Source organism: Microcaecilia unicolor, chromosome 9 (assembly GCF_901765095.1).
Source record: "Microcaecilia unicolor chromosome 9, aMicUni1.1, whole genome shotgun sequence".
NCBI classification, from domain to species: domain Eukaryota; kingdom Metazoa; phylum Chordata; class Amphibia; order Gymnophiona; family Siphonopidae; genus Microcaecilia; species Microcaecilia unicolor.
In genome coordinates, this window is record NC_044039.1 from 59710049 (window position 1) to 59731060 (window position 21012).

The 21012-nt window shown below is 43.7% G+C and overlaps 1 protein-coding gene across 1 annotated transcript in view; it reads left to right on the top strand.

The window, feature by feature from the left end:
• IPO8 (importin 8) overlaps nt 1-21012 on the top strand; it is an 882901-nt gene that overhangs the window by 440646 nt on the left and 421243 nt on the right. The window contains 1 exon segment of the mRNA XM_030214557.1: nt 7654-7730. Coding sequence (XP_030070417.1) covers nt 7654-7730 — 77 coding nt within the window.

Here is a 21012-nt window from a genome sequence, read left to right on the forward strand (position 1 = left end):
GCGTACCTTTGCAGCATGGTGTGAAGCAGGCTCACTTTCTCCCTTCACTGCTCTAATCTCTTCAGTGTTGGCGTTCCTGCAAGAAGGTCTGGAGAAAGGCCTGTTGCTCAGTTCCCTTAAAGTCCAGGTAGCGGCTCTGGCTTGCTTCAGGGGCCGCCTGAAGGCTGCTTCCCTGGCTTCGCAGCCAGATGTGGTACGTTTTCTCAAGGGAGTTAATCACCTGCGCCCTCCTCTGCACTCAGTGGTGCCTGCGTGGAATCTCAACCTGGTGCTAAGAGCCTTGCAGAAGCCGCCTTTTGAACCCTTGGCATCTCTGAAAGACCTGATGTTGAAAGCAGTCTTTTTGGTGGCTATCACTTCAGCCAGAAGAGTTTCCGAGCTCCTATCATGTCGAGAGCCTTTTCTGCAGTTCACTGAGGCAGGAGTGTGTTTTCGCACAGTGCCTTCCTTCCTGCCCAAGATTGTTTCTCGCTTCCATGTGAATCAGCAGCTCTGTCTCCCATCCTTTCATAGGGAGGACTACCCAGAGGAGTACTCTGCTCTCAGATATCTAGATGTGAGACAAGTCATCATCAGATACTTGGAAGTGACCAATGATTTCCGGAAGTCGGATCATCTGTTTGTCCTGTTTGCAAGTCCTCGTAAGGGTCTGCAGGCTGCTAAGCCTACAGTGGCAAGATGGGTCAAGGAAGCCATTGCAGCGGCTTATGTGGCTGCGGGGAAGGTGCCGCCTATCCGGCTGAAGGCTCACTCTACTAGAGCTCAGGCGGCCTCGATGGCAGAGGCCGGGTCCGTCTCCTTGGAAGAGATTTGCAAGGCGGCAACTTGGGCATCGGCCCATACCTTCTCCAGGCATTACCGCTTGACTGTGGCTGCTCGGGCAGAGGCCCGGTTTGGAGCTTCAGTGTTGAGGTCAGGGATTTCAATGTCCCGCCCTGGGTGAGTACTGCTTCGGTACATCCCACCAGTCTATGGATTGATCAGCATGATGATATGGAAGGTAAAATTATGTATCATACCTGATAATTTTCTTTCCATTAATCATAGCTGATCAATCCATAGCCCCTCCCAGATATCTGTACTGTTTATATTCTGGTTGCATTTCAGGTTCAAGTTTAGTCTTCAGTTCCTGTTCAGGAGGACTTCGTGTTCAAGTTTTTTCAATTGGATTCTTCAAGAGTTGAGACGAGTTTGTGTTACAGTGAGCTGCTGCATTCCTCTCCCCTCCGTTTTACGGGGCTGGATTGAGACCTAAATTCTGCCGGCGCTCCCTCCCGCTTCGTGCGGCTGTAGGGCAGCTTTGTACCCCTCCCGCTTCGGCGGTGTTAGGGTCAGTCAGCTCCTCCCGCGATTGCAGGATAAGCCAGATCCCCACGCATCGGCGGGGTGGTGTCCCTACCCCGCTCCGCGGGGATGAGCTGGACGGATTCCCCTCCCCCACTTGTGTGGGGATGAGCTGGGTTAATTCCCCTCCCCCGTTTCGGCGGTGGTGAGCTGGGCAGAGTGTCCCTTTGTGGGTGTAATTCTCTAAGTGCTGAGTCAGAAGTTGCTTTAAGTGCATTCAATTCCTGCTTTACTTTGCTGAGCTCCTGTTTTATACTAGCAAGCTGAAGACAGATAGGACAAGCTTTAAGTCTCCAGAAGCTTGGTCTTGAAACTAAAGCACCACAATTATTACAGAGAATAAAAGTCATCTTGATTTGTTGAAATGGGTATGAACAGGTGTACTATGATGGGGTTGTAATTAGGGTGGGGTTAATTTATGATATGTAGTATATTTGGTAAAGCTATATAGGAAGGGGCAGTCTTGGGGTGGGTGGGCTTAAGCATAAGACCTATGGAATGTGTTTGCTGTAACCTATCTCTAGAACAGCATTGAAATGCCCAGAGCCACAAGTGTAAGGTGAGGGGAATCAGAAAATAATCTTATCTGAGAAGATCCGTCCAGCTTCTGTTCTGTGTAGAGACAAAAACCACCTGGAGAGAAAAGCTCCACCTGTGCTATGCAATTACCTTACAACAAAAGCAGATGGGGGAGGGGAGGAGTTTCACACAGAATGGAAGCAGAGGAGAAAAAAAATACAAGAGAAACTACTACCGATTTTAAAGCACTTGTTAAATCTAGTTCCTAGATTATCAACTATCAAATACAAATAGCCAATAAGCAGTTTTAAAATCAGTTACATAGAGTACAGATATCAATTAGAAATAGCCACTAAGCAGTTAGTTAGGAAACACAGATTATGAGATCACAAGTTTAGCTGAGCAGGTAAAAATGCACTGCATGGGTACATCAGGGTACAATAATGAGTCTCTGTGGATTGGTTATTCTAATGAAGCAACACAGAGTGCTTCTACTGTGTAATAATGAAGTTGGGAGGTATGAATCTTGACTATACTCCTTGTCACAATTGTCTGAATGGGATGGGGCACTCAAGGCATTAAAGTGACTCCTTATCTAACCCTTTGTTTGTGGGGAAGGTCAAGCTGGTTATGTTTATAAAGAGCAGGGGATTAGGGAGGTGTGTAGATTGGGATGAAGGGAAGAGGGTAGGATGGGAGCGGGGTTAGATGAATATACTTGTACTGTTTTCGGTATTGATATGTGAAACACCTGGAACCTTGTACCTCTGCTTGCTTCTAGCTAATATGGTTTTTCATCCCTTACTAATGACGGTAAATATCTTTAGTTGCCTTGTTTTTCCACTAGTGACTTTAACCCAGGCTGGGACTGGGTGGCCTGTGTGCGTAGGATCATGGTCTGCTTGCTCGACTCCAGTTTTCTTTGTAGGGCCTTTTAGCTAATTTTTCCCTGCCTTGATTAATTTCTTGTAACATTTTGTGCATTATCTCGCCCATAAAGTAATCCAAGATCCTCACACTTTTAAAACACCACAAAGCTGATGTAGCATATTTACAAGAAACCAAGCTCTCAGATGCTGAGCATCTCAAGTTGCACCAACAATGGGTTACTTCGCCTGTTCATCAAAGCGCCATGGGGAGTGTGGTGAACCTTATACGGCGGGACCTGCCTTGCACCTCTCGTTTGGTGGCATATGACACTGCAGGCTGTTACATACTTATCCACCTTAACTATTTGGGATATTTTCTGTGTGTAGTCTATGGCCCCAACGCGTCTGATGCTGCTTTTTTCAACATTGTAGTTAATTTGGGCCTACAGTACAACAGCACCCCCCCCCCCCCCCCCCCCCCCCGGATAATACTTGGGGATTTCAATCATGTTCCAAACCAGGTGTATGCAGGGCACTTCATCTTCTTGTTGTGAGCCCTGGATGGCACCCATAAATATTGTATTTAGCAAACACAGTAAAGGTGACCTTTGTCTGTGCAATAACATGTGGATTTTAGATCGTGCTAGATTTAAAGGATTAAGTATTAGAGGACATCCATTTGTAAGACTCCTGAAGCAGACCATTGTGGCTGAAACACGATTCGTGTCGATGCTTTGGATATATTAAATAAAAACATAGATTTTTTATATATCATCTAGCCTTATCCTTTTTTGTGTCACCTTCACTGTATTTGTTATATTGTTTTCTACGAGGGGCTCTGTTCTTCTGTTTTGTGTTAACCCATAATATCGGCCAGACCACATAGTTCAGCTATTTTTCAGTTACCGACCCCAGGTTGGAAGGCTCCCCCTTTGGCAGAGTATCTTGAAGATTCTGATCTGCCTAAGTTGACTGCTAGCATGAAAGCCCAGTTGAGTGCACCATTGCGAGTGAGTGATTAAGGCCCTTCCGATGGGAACAGCGCTGGGACCAGATGGATTTTCCAACGAATATTATAAGATTCTATCATTTCAGCTCTGTGCCCCAATCACAGTATATTTTGACGATCATTTCCCAGAGTGCCTTTTTCCCCTGAGCGAACGAAGCCCTAAAAGCTTTAATTCCCAAGCCAGCCAGGACCCCTGATCTGCCAAAGTCCTTTCGGCCAATTTCTCTGCTGATTGTGGACGTCAAAATCTTGTCCCAGGTCTTAGCCAAGCATTTATCTTCATGTATACCTCACAAGGTAGGGGATCACCAGCTGGGGTTTGTGAGGGGCCGCAGTTCTGTGCTGAATGTTAGCAGAGCCCTCCTTGCATAGCGCAGAGTAGAGCCTCTCGAGAACTGCTCCTGTTGGTCAGCCTAGCCGCACAGAAGGCCTTTGACTATGTCAATTGGGACTGTCTGTTTGGAGTCTAACAGTATATTGGCCTGGATGTTGGTTCCTCCAAGCAATCACAGTGCTCTATGCCTCTCTGACGGCGTGTCTAATGGTCAATAGTCTACGCTCACCTCCATACCCTATTGCTAGGGGCACATGTCAAGGTTGCCCCTTATCATCACTGTTGTTCCTCATATACCTAGAGCTTCTACTGTGTCCCCTCAAGCGTGACCCAGAAGTGTCTGGCATCTGCCTTCCACACCTATCGATCAAGGTCCTCGCTTTTGCCGATGACATCCTACTCACATTAACCAATCCCCAGCATTCCTTGACACATTTGCTGGATGGCATTCAAGAGTTTGGCTGTTACTCTGGATTTAGACTTAATTTGCAAAAATTGATAGCACTGTCTATTCAGTCCACTATTCGGGACTATTGGGAAGGGGAGCGTTTCCACTCCAGTGGGCATCCTCTTGTATTAAATTTCTTTAGGTATATGCATTCCTGCAGTTTTATGCAAACTGTGGGAGATCAGTTTCGCCCCACTTTGGAAAACCACAAAATTGTCTCTTTGGATGTGGCAGTCCGTCCCTATATCCTTGCTGGGTCACATGGCCCCCTATAACATGATTCCCATTCCTAAATGGACATATGTATTGCAGGTTCTCCCCTTGTTGTTTCTTTCCTCTGAAGACCGTACCTTTCACTGTTTAACGCAGTTCTTTTGGATGGGGCGTCACTCTCGCCTTTTAATTGCCCAGATGTATTTACAGCTTGTGCAGGGGGGCCTTGAGTATTGAGTGTTAAACTGTTCTCCAGAGCCAGCTGTATGCGCAATTTGACAGATTGGTTTTGTGGTGCACAGTTTTTTCACTTGCAGTTCCACAGAGCGTAGTTTGCTCTTGCCTACCCATTTTAGTTACAGGCCTAATGCACCTCCATCAGTTCCACTGACTCCTCCTCATTTTACATTTTTTTTTCATAGTCCTGCAGAGAGTCTGGCATTGGCTATGTAAATTTTATCATTTGAACCCAGTCATATCCCCTTTACTACCCCTATCGAGTAATTTGGCTTTCCCAGTGGGGAGCTCCTCACCCTCCTTCCTTCTTTGGAAACGTGAGGGCATTATATACCTTTTTCATGTCCTTTCCGAGGAGGCGACCCTTAAGTCTTTTGCGGACTTGCAAGCAGACCATGGACTTCCCCATGCTGATCAGTTTGCATATATACAACTGCAGCATTATGTCGCAACTCTTCCACGATCCTCCCTGACCTCAGAAGTATGGCTCACCTTGGTTGACCATTTGCGTTTAGATACCCAACTATTAATCCCCATAAAATATTATCATGGACAATTGAGAAAGAGGCTTTGCCAACTCTAAATTACGATTCTGTGGCTCAGAAGTGGTCTACAGAATTGTCTTTTTTCAGTCCAAGGTATTCAGGTGAAAGTTAGCTTGCTCAGTGCTCACGCTTATACGTTGTGTGCTACACATTGGGAGCTCCAATTTAAGTTTCTTATATGCCTTTATATGTCCCCACATAGAGCTTTCCAAGCTGTCCTGCTTCCTGCAGATGATTGTCCCCAGTGTTCCAGTACTGGTGCTCACTTGAGCCATATGTCCCTCCGGTGTCCTGCTTCTGGATCCAGCCTTGTGCCTCTGTTTCTCAATTTTGGTACACTGATTGGAAGCCCGCCCCTGCTTTATTATGTGATGTTTTTTGTTTGAGGGGTGCTGCTCCTGCGGGCATGAAAGCATTCTTCAGGCGAGCATTGATGATAGGGAAAAAGGCTAGTCTCAGTCACTGGCTAGCACCTGAATGGCATTCATTAATGATCACACTGAGCGCTGTGGTGCGACGAGACATTCAGGATCTTTCCTTGGCAAAAGGGGACCAATTTCTACACCTCTAGCATGCAGCAGAATGGTTATTGCAACCTTTGTTTGGTACAAGTACTACTGGGTGGGCAGGGAGGGAGGGAGAAAAATATGAATAGTTTATTCAAAACTGTTTCTAAGTTCTACTGAAGATATTGATGATTGTAACGACACTTTTGCATATTAATCATTTTGATTCTTGCTTGTGTTATAGTTTGTGGTTGTTATTTGAACAATAAAACTTTACTGAAAAAACATTAAATCAATATACATTTCCCTTTACAATTGGATAGAATTAAAAATCAACACACAGTGAGAAGACTCCTGACGCAGACCTGTACGGCCGAAACACAGCTGTGTCGAGTCCCTTTCTCCCTGCTATCCTTTGGCTAATAAAGTGTTTTAATTTTTTATAAACAAGTGTCGTCTTTTTCATACTTCTTTACTTTTTTACGTATTTGTATTTTTAAATATAAATTTGATATTTTCTTGTTTTTAATTTTTTGATTATTTTTGCTTTTGTTAGTCATCTTCGCTGTTTTGCCTTTTTTTAAAAATAGGAATTGTAAACTGCATTGATTGTACCACAGAAAGTCAGTATATCAAATCCCATTACCCTTAAACACTGTCAAGATCCATTTTATTCCCTCTTGGTCCCTTAAGTATCTGAGGATCCAGTGTGATTCCAGTTTAGGCAAGGTCTTTCTAATGCAGGAGAGGGTGGACAAACTGTGATTGTAGCTTCAGGTGTTTTGCACTTGGCAGATTCTGTGAGCCTGAGGCTGACCTTCAGTTTTTGGGGTCCATGGTGGAATTTGAAACTGGCTATCCTAGTTTGCAACTTCAACAAATTTTCATTACATCTAGTAACCAGCCCCAAAACTTAGGAGCCAGTGGCAGAGACCTCTTTTGTTTCTCCTTCCCCATCCCACCTACTGTGTCCCCAGAGAAGTTTGAGGGAGGAGTGGGAATCCCCTCCCAACAGTAGAATTTTTAGAAACTGACTTCCTAAGGCTCGTTTCCTACTCTGTGTCTTTAGGCAAAGAAACTTTAGTAAATCAGTTGCTTAAGGTGCTCTGCAAATAACTGGCAGAAGCCAGCAGTCTTCCCCAAAGCAGTCTGTTAGCTATGTGAAGAGCACCCGCTACATAGGTGAAGCAAAGAGGCAGTTGGCTACCTTAAGGTCATCACATACGATTACACCCAAGTCCTGCTTCTCTTTTTTATGCACAGAAGTATTTCACCCCCTAAACTGTACCGCTTCCTTGGATTTTCGCAGCCCAAATCCATGACCATGCATTTTTTTTTAGCATTAAATCTTAGCTGCCAAATTTTGGACTGTTCTTCAACGTGGCAAGGTCCCTTTTCATCCACACCATCAGGAGTGTCTTCACTATTGCAGATTGTGGTATCATCTGCAAAAAGGCAAACCTGCCCTTCGGCAATATCGCTTACAACAATGTAAAAAGAACTGGTCCAAGAACCGAACCTTGTGACAACCAGTGGTTAACATCCCTTTCATTTTGTGTTGAGAACTAATTGTGATTAAACTTGTAAATGCTTTCCAGTCATTAACCTTGGTTTCATTGGTTACTATAGATGTGTTTGAAGACTATGTGTCTCCAGGAACAGCAGCCCAGAATCTTCTGTGTACTGCAGCAAAGAAGAGAAAAGAGGTAAAGGCTGAATTCTGTTCATGTTTTTAAGGAGGGATTGGTGATAATGAGGGATATGTGTGTAGTATTTTGGGACTGATATTCAGCCAGTGGAGAGATGTGTGTGTACAAGTTTATTGTACACTTAATTTTCTCTTGGGCAGTATATTATCAGAGCTGTTTTCAAAAAGGGCAAAAATATAAATCACAACCATGAACATCATTATTTATTTACAACAATATTATTGTATGGACAGTTGTATGATTTCATTCATAGTTGTATGATTTCATTTATGTGTGTTCCTTAATGTCAGTAGCAGATGAATCCAGAGATTTATGGGTTGTGTCCATCTACCAGCAGGTGGAGATAGAGAGCACTTATTGGACGGCTTGCTCCTGACAGATTCAGTATTCTCTATCTCCTGCAGGCAGATGGATAGGCTTCTTTCTGCTCATGGATTCTTCTGGATGTAGCTTCTGTTGCAGTTTCTGGTTCAGTGAAGCTTAGGGGGTGTTTGGCTGAGTGGTGCCAACTTTATGGGGTACATCTGGTGATGCCAGTCCCTCTCCCACCCCGGTCTCCTCTTTAGCCCTTTGCCTTTGCTCCTTCCTCATAGCTCCTTAAAAAAAAAAAAAGCCTAGGACTTGGCTTTGGCTTTCAGGCAGTTCACTTCGTTGCTGGTGGGCTTTCTGAGAAGTCCTGAGAGAAGCGGACATTTCTCTGGTAAGTGAACATTATTTTGCTTTGTGCTTTTGCAGCTTTGGGGTTTAAAGGAGGAATTGTAGGTTAGTGATAGGCAAAATAAAAATATAAAAAAGCAAATTTTATCAACTAAGATCTATAGTCTTTTCCCCTTAGTTTTAAAACTTGAACTTTGTACCACACATTAACAGAGAGCCTCTAGCAGGCACTGCAGGATCTAGCTTAGTATTAAGGGGGGAGAATAAAAAAGAGAGAGAAAACAAGCATTATTAACTAGTTGCCATAGTGTATAACCCTTTTCCCATAGTTTTAAACTGAAATTTTCTCTAGAAATAGGCATTTTCCCCATAGCTTTAAACTGAAACCTTTTCTAGAGGTAGAAACTTAGCCAAAAACTCTTGTTCTAAAAGGCAATTATTTTCTGTTCTTTGGCTGCTGGAGAGGTAGCACGTCCAGTGACCTCAATTAGGTGTTAATTAAGGTGTGGGGAAGTTTAATATTTGCATAGGTTGCTGAGTTAGCTTCAAAGAGCCTGTTTAAAAAAGGCCAATTAGATTCAAAATTGTATAAAGAGGAAAGGTCCCACTGAACATTTTCTGAGAAGTCCTGAGAGAAGAGGACATTTCTTTTGTAAGTGAACACTATTTTGCTTTGTGCTTTGGGAACCTAAAGATTGGGGTTTAAAGGAGGAATTGTAGGTTAGTGATAGGCAGAATAAAAATATGAAAAGCAAATTTTATCAACTAATCTTCATAGTCTATTCCCCTTAGTTTTAAAACATGAACTTTGTACCACAGCATTAACAGATAGCCTCTAGCAGGCACTGCAGGATCTAGTTTAGTCTTCCCGCCCACCCCTAGGACAACTCTTCACTTATAGTTAGTTATTGTAATTAGGATAACAAGCAAGGAGTGGTCTTACAGAGTTTTAAATACATTTCATTACCATCTAAGAAGGAAACGCTATATAAATCACACAATATACCATATTTATTATTTATTTATTTATAGCATTTATATCCCACATTTTCCCACCAAGGGGAGGCCCAATGTGGCTTACATCAGTCTGAAAAGGCATATATCAATCCGGCACAAAAAATCAAGTACATGGAAGTAGGAGAGATCAGTGAGTAATTACAGAGAAGGGGAAGGGGTAATAGAGTTGAGAATGTCATTAAGATAGTTACAGTTCAGTAGTTATGGATGCAATGGCGGGACGTTTGCGTAAGCTATTCCAAATAAGGTGGTCTTGAGGGTTTTTCTGAAGGTCAGATGATCGGGAGTAGTTTTTACAGATTTAAGTAATCCATTCCACAAATGAGCACCAACATAGGGAAAGGTGGATGCGTAAGTGGCTTTATACTTGAGGCCATAACATGTAGGGTAATGGAGAGTTAAGTACGAACGAGATGATCTGTGAGAGTTCCTAGGTGGTAAGTTGATAAGATTATCCATATAAGCTTGAGTTTCACCGTAGAAGATTTTATGCACCAGGGTGCAAACTTTAAAAGTTATCCGGTCTTTGACGGGAAGCCAGTGCAGGTTCTCACGTAGTGGTCTTGAACCTTCGAACCTCGATTTTCCATAGATCAGTCTAGCAGCTGTATTCTGGGCAGTTTGTAATTTGTTTTGAAGCATTTCTTTACACCCTGCATAGATTCCATTGCAATAATCAAGGTGGCTTAATACTAGTGCTTTTACTAGATTGCGAAATACATCTGTAGGGAAATAAGGCTTTATACGTTTCCGTTTCCAAAGAGCGAAGAATGCTTTCTTGGTGGTAGAGTTTGTTTGTTGTTCCAGCGCTAAGTTTCTATCTACAATTACTCCTAGGATTTTTAGAGTCTCAGAGATTGGTAAGGCAAGCTCAGGAGTGATTAAGGTGGATAGTTTGTACTTGTTATGGAAAGAGGAGAGTATAAGGCAATGAGTTTTCTCAGTGTTGAGTTTTAATTTAAATGAGTTAGCCCAAGCAAGCATGGTGTGCAGCCCCAGTCTGATTTCATTCTTTATTGCGCTTAAGTCCTTTCTGAAAGGGATATAGATTGTGATGTCATCCGCGTAGATGAACGGGTTGAGACCAGGTTTGGAAAGAACTTTGGCCAGAGGAGTCAACATTATGTTGAAGAGCTTTGGGGAAAGAGGTGAACCCTGAGGCACACCACAGTCTGCTGACCACGGAGGCGATAAACTTGTGTTAGATTTAACTTGGTAGGTTCTTGATTACTTTGGAGCCAGTGGTAACGTCCTACCATGCATGGTGCAAGGACGTTACCACTGGCTCCAAAGTAATCGAGAAGCTGTAGCAGGATTGTATGGTTCACCATGTCAAAAGCACTCGACATGTCGAATTGTAAAAGTAGAATGCTTTTTCCTACAGCTATTTCCTTTTTGAAGTTGGACAGGAGTGTGACTAGCACAGTTTCAGTGCTATGGTGCAGGCGGAATCCCAACTGTGAATCATGCAAAATATTGAACTGGTTCAGATATTTGTTGAGTTGTTTATTCACCACGCTCTCCATCAATTTTACAAATAGTGGAATAGATGCAATCGGTCGATAGTTGGTAAGATCATTGCTTTTTTTCTTGGCGTCTTTAGGAATTGGGGTGAGTAAGATGTTTCCGTGGTGTGCAGGGAATATTCCATTATTAAGCAGGAAGTTCAGATGTTGTGTCAGATCAGTAGCGAAGCAGTGTGGGGCGCATTTGAGTAAGTAGTTTGGGCAAATATCCAATTTGCAAAATTTACTTGAAAATCTGCGTATCTCCTGTGTTACAGAATCAACTTTTAGAGGTGTGAAGTTTGAAAACGTTTGGTCAGCTGGGTGCTCTCTGGGACCAGGATCCAGGCCATTGATAAAATCACTAATGCATGAATTGTTCTATGGTAATGAATTTATTTATTATTTATTTATGGTTCATTTCTACCCCACATTTTCCCACAAATGTAGGCACAATGTGGCTTACATAAATTATAAATTATTTTTCTTTGAAAAACTTGGCCAAATTTGCTGCAGATGGGATGTCTATATTGGTAGATGTAAGCGTAGTAGTATTTGTTAATTTGTTAACGAAAAAGTCGAGTTTTCTCAAGTACGTGTAATCCGGACCTATTTTGGAGTTATAATAGAGTTTTTTAGATTGTCTAATTGCATACTTGTATCGTCTTTGAGATTGCTTCCATTCATTGAGATTTTGAGTGTCCTTGTGCTTTCTTCATGCTCTTTCGAGTCTTCTGGTAATGGTTTTGAGTTTTTTAAGATTGACATTATACCATGGCGTAACGGCATGCCTTTTTGTTGTCTGTGTTCTAAGTGGAGATATGGTATCCAAAATTCTTCTGCATCGTTGATCCCAGTTTGAGAAGAAGTGAACTGAATCCACTGGTTCAGTCCAATCAGTCTCGTAGATTAACTGCCAGAATACCTGAGGGTCTATATATCCTCTTGTGCTGTATGTCATTTGGGTTTGGGCGTGCTGTGGACCTGTTACCTGCCATGAAATGAAACAGAGTAACATAGTGATCTGACCATGGGATTTCTGACCAATTAACGTAAGTTAATAGGAAATAGAGGTTATCAGCCGATTTATGTGATAGTAAGTCAAGCTTGTGACCTTTTGAATGGGTGGCTTGATGATTCCAGCATGAAAAGTCCCTAAAATGGAGGAAGTCCAAACAGTCACGCGTGTTGCTAGATGAACAGTTTTCAAGATGTAGATTTATGTCTCCTAAAATAAGAACATTTGGACTGGCCATACATGTTCTTGAGACGAAATCCGTAAAGGTAGGCTGAGCCTCGTTCCAGTTACCAGGTGGTCTATATAACAGGATGCATGTCAGGTGTCCATATAGTTCTTTATTAAGGATTATAACGGAAGCGTTTCTAGATGCGGTGTGACAGATTCTGCAATAGCTTCTATAACGAAGTTGGAGCGATAAATAAGTGCAATACCTCCACCTCTTTTTCCTGACCATGACCAGTGGATGAGTTTATAGCCTGGGGGGCATAAGTCAAGTATGATAGGATCAGTTTGATTATGGATCCAAGTTCTGTGATGAAGAGAAGGTCAAGGTTGTCTGACAAAATCCAGTCTGTGATAATTGCAATTTTATTAACCACAGATCTGGCGTTAGCGTAGCCCACTAGAATATTATGATAGGTGGACTGCAAGGGCTGTGAAGGATAGATTCTTACAAGCTGTCTTTCTCTGGCAGACGTATTCTTAGAATTGCAATTCTTGCCAATTTGTAGATGTTGATCTAGTTTAGGCAATCTTTCTTTGCTATTATGTGAGGAAAATCTACTGGGCATTCTGTACTGATTGTATATAGTGGGAATAAAATTGTTTTCAATGGAATGTGATAAGTAAAATAATGAAAGGAAATAACATGTGAAAATGATGTAAATATAATCATTTTGGAGGTAGTTGAAGAGAAACTAGGTTTTCAAACCAAAAATCTGTAGTGATTTGTAATCCAGGGCAATACTGCTAGATAGAGAAAGGCAGGCGCAGATTGCAGATATCCATCTAGTATAACTGTGGAGGAGGTGTTATTCCCAATTGTTAGCCTCAAACCAGAAACCGTTCACCAATCAGATGAGAGCTGCAGTGGGCAAGGTGAAGGAAATAACACAATGCAGGAAATGATCACAGACTGGTAGTTTGAGGAAAGACCTCCACTGCTAGTCAGCCAGCCACCAGAGATAGATCCAAAGCCGGAAGATCAGTAGGCGATCCAAGACAACAGCCTCTCACGAAATGCAGTGATATAAACTAAAATACATTATTATATTAGGCTACTATCCTTAATACTTTATCAAGTTTTAAATTATTGAAAAACTTAAAAATACTAAGATGGAGTCAGCAGTCCAGCAGCGAGAGGGGTGCTATCCAGTCTTTTGTATTCAGTGTCACATGTATGATTATCCCAGTTGGTGAGCAGTTATATGTGTGTGCCTGATGCAAAGAGCTCCTATCTCTCAGAGAGCGTGTCCGTTCTCTTGAGGCTAGAGTAGCAGACTTGGTGGAGCTGAGGGAGACAGAGAGGTACATAGAGGAGACCTACAGGAATGTTGTAGAGAACCCACCTCCAGTCTGGTAGCCCCTGTGATACCTTGGAGAAGGGAGGTCTCCTAGAAGGAGAGCATCACCCTGGTGAAGTAAGAAGTACTCCTGTAGCCAGAACCTGCCCACCAGGGGATGTACTATCCTCTCGCATCGGGGATATGTCTCCAAGTGCTGCCCAGGAGGGAAGGGTTAGGATAGCTGTTGTAGTTGGTGATTCGATCACAAGGCATATAGATAGCTGGGTGGCTGGTGGACGTGAGGATCGCCTGGTGACTTGCCTGCCTGGTGCGAAGGTAGCAGACCTCACGCGTCACCTAGATAGGATTTTAGATAGTGGTGGGGAGGAGCCGGCTGACTTGGTACATGTGGGTACCAATGACATAGGAAAATGTGGGAGAGAGGTTCTGGAAGCCAAATTTAGGCTCTTAGGTAGAAAGCTCAAATCCAGAACCTCTAGGGTAGCATTTTCTGAAGTGCTACCCGTTCCACGCACAGGGCCCAAGAGACAGGCAGAGCTCCAGAGTCTCAGTGCATGGATGAGACGATGGTGCAGGGAGGAGGGTTTTAGATTTGTTAGGAACTGGGCAACATTCAGGGGAAGGGGAGCCTATTCCAAAAGGATGGGCTCCACATTAACCAGGGTGGGACCAGGCTGCTGGCATCGGCATTTATAAAGGAGATAGAGCAGCTTTTAAACTAGAAACTGGGGGAAGGCCAACAGTCACTCAAAAGCGCATGGTTTGGGATAAGGTATCTTTAAAAGGTATCACCAAAACAGGGAAGATAGGGTATGCTGATAGTGAAGTTGCAAAAGAGACCATAGTAGATCAGGTGTCCTTAAATAAAAATAAAAATCAGACAAAAGATTGCAAATTAATACTTGAAGTACTGAGCATGATGTAAATAGAAACAACAAACAGTTTGAATTGTCTTTATGCGAATGCCAGGAGCCTAAGAAATTAGATGGGAGACTTAGAATATATTGCACTAAATGAAAAAATAGATATAACAGGCATCTCTGAGACCTGGTGGAAGGAGGACAACCAGTGGGACTCATACCAGGGTACAAATTATATCGTAGTGATAGGGTGGATCGAATTGGTGGAAGGATAGCATTCTATAGTAAGGAGAGACTTGAATCAAATAGATTGAAAATTCTGCAGGAAACAAAACACATCTTGGAATAACTATGGATTGAAATTCCATGTGTAAAAGGGAAAAGGATAGTGATAGGAGTGTACTAATGTCCGCCTCCAGGATGAACAGTTGGATGCAGAAATGTTAAATGAAATTAGGGAAGCAAACAAACTGGGCAGCACAATAATAATGGGTGATTTCAATTACCCCGATATTGACTGGGTAAATGTAACATCAGGGCATGCTAGGGAGGTAAAATTCCTTAACGAAATCAAGGACTTTTTTATGAAGCAGCTGGTACAGGAGCTGATGAGAAGTAAAAATTCTAGACCTAGGGCCAGATGCACTAAACTTAACGAGCCATTAACGTGGGTTTTAAACTGGTTCTAGCCAGTTTAACGTGCAAGTAGTAAACCAGGACATGCACAAAAGGGCATTCTCCGATCACGGTAGCAGCTAACGAAAACGGAATGCAGATGAGCAAATTAGTATTATAATGTGTACAAATCGTATTGTAATGAGATGCACTACCGTTTTCCGATTGCCTAACCATGGAAAATGTAATGGGAGGTCTGTACCTCTTGTTGGGGCTGCGCAGCCTCTAAAAACTTCTATAAATGTAACAAAAAAAACAATTGGGAAAAAAAAGTCCAAGTGCTCGTCAGGGACGTCCTTTATAGACATCCTTCACTGCCTAGCCACGTCCAAGTGCTCGTCAGAGCCATCCTTCTAAAGTGCCTAACATGGACGTCGTTCACTGAAACATTAAAAAATAAAAAAAAGGACGGCCCTGACGAGCAATTGGACGTTTTTCCCTAGATTTTTTTGTGATGTGATGGGTGTTCTTCTGCGAGGACGTCCAAATAAAAAAACTATTTGGACATCCCTTTCGATTATGCCCCCTCCAGGTCTCTCTCAGCCAATCACAGCGCGTTTAGCTGTCACCGGTGTCAGCTAAATGCGCTGTGATTTGGAGAGAGAGACCTGGAGGGGGCATAATCGAAAGGGACATCCAAATAGTTTTTTTTGGACGTCCTCACATGTCCCGATGCCAGCGGTGGTAATTTGGGGCAACTCTCACCCCCCAGAGCCGCGCGTTCCCGGGGAGGAGGGTCTGCACGGTCAGCCGCAATCCACCCCCTTCTTCCAAAAGTGGGGCGGCAGGGATCACCGGCTGTACCAGCGGCTGCAGATTGCGCTCCGGCCTGCGGCTCTGACAAGTTCTTGTCAGGGACATCCTTTTTGGACGTCTTTGGCATGCGCGGAGCATCCAGCATAACGCTTGGCTGCTCTGCGCATGCTCGACTGGTTTCCGAGGGAATAGAGAATGCAAATGAGCTACAACGAGCAGCTCATTTGTATTCTATTTCCTTGATGCATGGCCATTCCCTACCAATTCGCTATGGAATCGTTAAGGGAATGGCTCTTCCGAGGACTTTAGTGCATCTAGCCCCTAGTCCTTAGTGGAGCGCATGATCTGGTGCGGGAGGTAATGGTGCTGGGGCCTCTTGATAACACTGATCATAATATGATCTAATTTGATATTAGCTTTGAAGTAAGTATACATAGGAAATCAAATACGTTAGCTCTTAACTTTTAAAAACGAGACTATGTTAAAATGAGAAAAACGGTGGAAAAAACTTAGAGGAGCGGCTGAGAGGGTCAGAAATTTACATCAGGCATGGATGCTGTTCAAAAACACCATCCTGGAAGCCCAGGCCAAATATAATCCGCGTATTAAAAACGGAGGACAGAAGACCAAACGACAGCTGGCATGATTAAAAAGTGAGGTGAAGGAAGCTATTAGAGCTAAAAGAAAATCATTCAGAAAATGGAAGAAGAAACCAAATGAAAATAATAAGAAACAGCATAAGGAATGTCAAATCAAATGCAATGTGCTGATAAGAAAGGCTAAGAGGGACTTCGAAAAAAAGATTGCATTGGAGGCAAAAACATATAGTAAAAATTTTTTTTAGATATATTAAAAGCAGGAAGCCAGCAAAAGAATCGGTTGGACCGCTAGATGACCGAGGGGTAAAGGGGCAATCAGGGAAGACAAAGCCATTATGGAATGATTAAATGAATTCTTTGCTTCGGTCTTCACCGAGGAAGATTTGGGAGAGATACCGGTGCCAGAAATGGTATTCAAAACTGACGAGTCAGAGAAACTGAATGAATTCTCTATAAACCTACAAATTGAAGAGTAGGAAACCTCCTGGAATGGATGCTATTCATCCCAGAGTACTAATAGAACTGAAAAATGAACTTGTGCAGCTATTGTTAGTAATATGTAATTTATCCTTAAAATCGAGTGTGGTACTGGAAGATTGGAGGGTAGCCGATGTAACGCCGATTTTTTTAAATGGCTCCAGAGGAGATCCGGGAAATTATAGACCAGTGAGTCTGACGTCGGTGCCGGGCAAAATGGAGGAGACTATTATAAAGAACACAGTTACAGAGCATATTCAAAAGCATGGATTAATGAGACAAAGCCAACATGGATTTAGTGAAGGGAAATTTTGCCTCACCAATCTGTTACATTTCTTTGAAGGGGTGAACAAACATACAGATAAAGTGAGCCGGATTTTCAGAAGGTGTTTGGCAAAGTACCTCATGAAAGACTCCAGAGGAAATTGGAGAGTCATGTGATAGGAGGTATTGTCCTATTGTAGATTAAAAACTGGTTAAAAGACAGAAAACAAAGAGTAGGGTTAAATAGTCAGTATTCTCAATGGAGAAGGGTAGATAGTGGGGTTCCCCAGGGGTCTGTGATGGGACCGCTGCTTTTTAACATATTTATAAATGACCTAGAGATGGGAGTAATTAGTGAGGCAATTAAATTTGCTGACGACACAAAAGTTATTCAAAGTCGTTAAATCTCGGGAGGATTGTGAGAAATTACAAGAGGACCTTACGAGACTGGGCGTCTAAATGGCAGATGGTGTTTAATGTGAGCAAGTGCAAAGTGATGCATGTGGGAAAGAGGAACCCGAATTAAAGCTACATCTACATCGTGCAAGGTTCCATGTTAGAAGTCACTGACCAAGAAAGGGATCTAGGTGTCTTCGTCGTTGATACGTTGAAACCTTCTGCTCAGTGTGCTGCAGTGGCAAAGAAAGCAAATATAATGTTAGATATTATTAGGAAAGGAATGGAAAACAAAAGTGAGGACGTTATAATGCCTTTATATTGCGCCATGGTGCGACCGCACCTCGAATATTGTGTTCAATTCTGGTTGCCGCTTCTGAAAAAAGATATAGTGGAATTAGAAAAGATGCAGAGAAGGACGACAAAAATAAAGGGGATGGGACGACTTCCCTATGAGGAAAGGCTAAAGCGGCTAGGGCTCTTCAGCTTGGAGAAAAGGTGACTGAGGGGAGATATGATAGAGGTCTATAAAATAATGAGGAGTTGAACGGGTAGACATGAAGTGTCTGTTTACGCTTTCCAAAAATACTAGGACTAGGGGGCATGCGATGAAGCTACAAAGTAGTAAATTTAAAACGAATCGGAGAAACATTTTCTTCACTGAACATATTTAATTAAACTCTGGAATTCGTGGCCAGAGAATGTGGTAAAGGCAGTTAGCTTAGCAGAGTTTAAAAAAGGTTTGGACGGCTTCCTAAAGGAAAAGTCCATAGACCATTATTAAATTGGACTAGGGGAAAATCCACTATTTCTATTATAAGCAGTATAAAATGTTTTGTTCTCTTTTGGGATCTTGCCCATGTATTTGTGACCTGGATTTGCCACTGTTGGAAACAGGATGCTGGGCTTGATGGACCTTTGGTCTGTCCCAGAATGGCACTACTTATGTACTTATGGGTTGTGGGAGAGTGAGCTCTGTTCCTTGAAGCACTGCTATCTTCCCGGGTTTCAAGGGTAAGTGTGATTCTTTCTACTCCTTTACCATCACGGCACCCCTTGAAATGGCAGCAGAGGCAGTGAAACGCTGTTCATACTGTGCAAAGCAGAGAGCAGCATTGGGAGCATACTCAAGCTGGTGTTCAGGCCTAGAATCTGCTGTCCCCACGGCATTAGATTTAGGTGCGGTGGTTTCCTGTGTGCCTGACATGCGTCCTGCCTCCCCTCCATCCAGCGTGGCCTCAGCAGCCATTTTAGATCTTCGCGGTGCTGAGACCGTGATGCTGGCTGGGGGGGGGGGGGGAGGGGGGGGCAGTTCCCACAGCGGATGCTGGGTAAACTATAGCTTCAGATGCAGATCTTTGGACAGCCTCAGTGGACCTGGAGAGGGGAGAGTTGGGTATTCCTTTTTCCTCTGGTTTCATGCTCCTCTTACACAGAGCATATTTGCTTAAAAGGACATAGCCTGGGCCTGAGACGGCAGTAGGGCTTTCTGGCTCATCCTTTGGGTCTCCAGCAGTCTGTCCAGCATCCGAAGGAAAGAGGCAGCCCCTCAGTGCAAGAGTGGACTTGGCTTTACTGGTGCCTCTGTCTGCTGTCCCATTGGAAGAGGGTCTGGGGGCGCCCTCTCTGTCTTCCCACAGATTAGAGGATCTTGAGGAGGGGGAAGTTCAGGCTGAGGAGTCGGACAATCCGCTGGTGGTTAGGGTCTTCCATAAAGATGATTTTTCTGGGTTTATTTCCAAGGCCCTGCTAGTATTGAATATTTTCTCCCCAGTGGTGCCTGAGTCTGCAGCTGCCAATCCTAAAATGGCTAGCACCCGCACACTGCCAAAGACATTTCTAGTGCATGAGGCGATGCACCTTTTTGATGCTGCTTTTAACTCGTAACCCTTATTCACTTGTTCAGAACCCTTATTTTATCATCCTCACTTTAATATTCCCTTATCTCTTGTTTGTCTTGTTTGTCTGTCCTAATTAGATTGTAAGCTCTGTCGAGCAGGGACTGTCTCTTCATGTTCAAGTGTACAGCGCTGCGTATGTCTAGTAGCGCTTTAGAAATAAGTAGTAGTAGGAGTTAATTTCTGTGCAGTGGGCTACCCCAGAGGCTAGCCTTAAGGTGGCTAAAGCAATGAATTGACTCTGCCCGTTGCTTCAAGAGGAATTGGACTGCTTAGGGTTGCCCAAGGTGGGCTCTTTGGTGGCAGCAGTCACAAAAAAAGACTACGCTGCTGGTCAATGGGGGTGTTGCCCTTAGGGATGTGCAGGACCATAAGCTGGAATCAGCTTTGGAGCTTTCCTTCGAGGTCTTGGCACTTTCCTTGCAGGCAGTGGTGTGCTGCTCCTATGGAGCCTGGGCGTGCTTCTCCTGGGTACAACAGGCGGGTGATAGCAGAAATGGACGTGCTGCCTCCTACAGAGTTCCTGATATGGAGACTGGGCTCACCTATTTTGCGAATACCTTATATGACCTCCTACAGTCATTGGCTAAGCAGATGTCTCTCACTGTGTTAGCACGGCACTTACTGTGGCTACACCATTGGGCAGCTGATGCGTCCAAGCAGAGACTGGCGAAGCTGCCCTTCAGGGGTGGGTTCTCTTTGGAGATGACCTGGCACAGCTAGTTAAGGACTTGGGTGACCTAAGTCTCAGCATTTTCCAAACCTTGGCCTTCTGGGAAGTTAGGGCAGGCGAAGCTTCATTTTCGAGATGCTAGAAAGTATCAGCCAGGTCAGCTAAGCTTTAATCAGAGGTTCTATTACCAGCAAAAGCAGTGCTTTTGAGCTGACAAGCATCCCGGAGGGCAGATTGCCAGATCCGCCACTGCCCCTTGAGCTTCTCAATGATGGTGTTTCCTGTCGTTGGGGGGGTGGGGAGTGTATTCTTTTTTTACGAGGAGTGGACCAAAATCACTACAGATGGGTCTTGGAGCTTATTCAAGAAGGGTACAAATTAGAGTTCTCCTGTCCCATCACAGATTTTTTCTTGATCTCTCCATGTGCCCAAGGCCAAAATTGTATGGAGGTGCAGCACACATACACACATTTCAGCGGCTGTAGCAGTTGGAGGCTATTGTTCCCATGCCTCACCAGGGACAGGGACGCTATTCCATTTATTTTGTAGTTGCCAAAAAAGAATGATTCAGTTGGTAGGTTCTGGACCTCAAAGGGGTCAACTGGTGTCTCAGTGTTCTGCTTTCCCATATGGAAACTGTGAGGTCATTGATTGCAGCGGTCCAGCCGGGGGAGTTTCTCATGACTGTGGATCTCAAGGAGGCGTACTTGCATATTCCATTCTAGCCGGCCCATCAGTGTTTTCTACATTTCGCGATTCTGGGGAAGCATTTTCAGTTTCAGGTGTTAGCCACGGCTCCTCACACCTTCTCCAAGATCATGGTAGTAGTGGCCACGGCTCTGCGGAAGGAAGGCATCAGAGTACACCCTTATCTAGACGATTGGCTCATCTGGGCATCCTCTCTGCAAGATTTATAGCCAGGGTATTGCAGCTGTTGATCCTTGGGGTGGGTGGT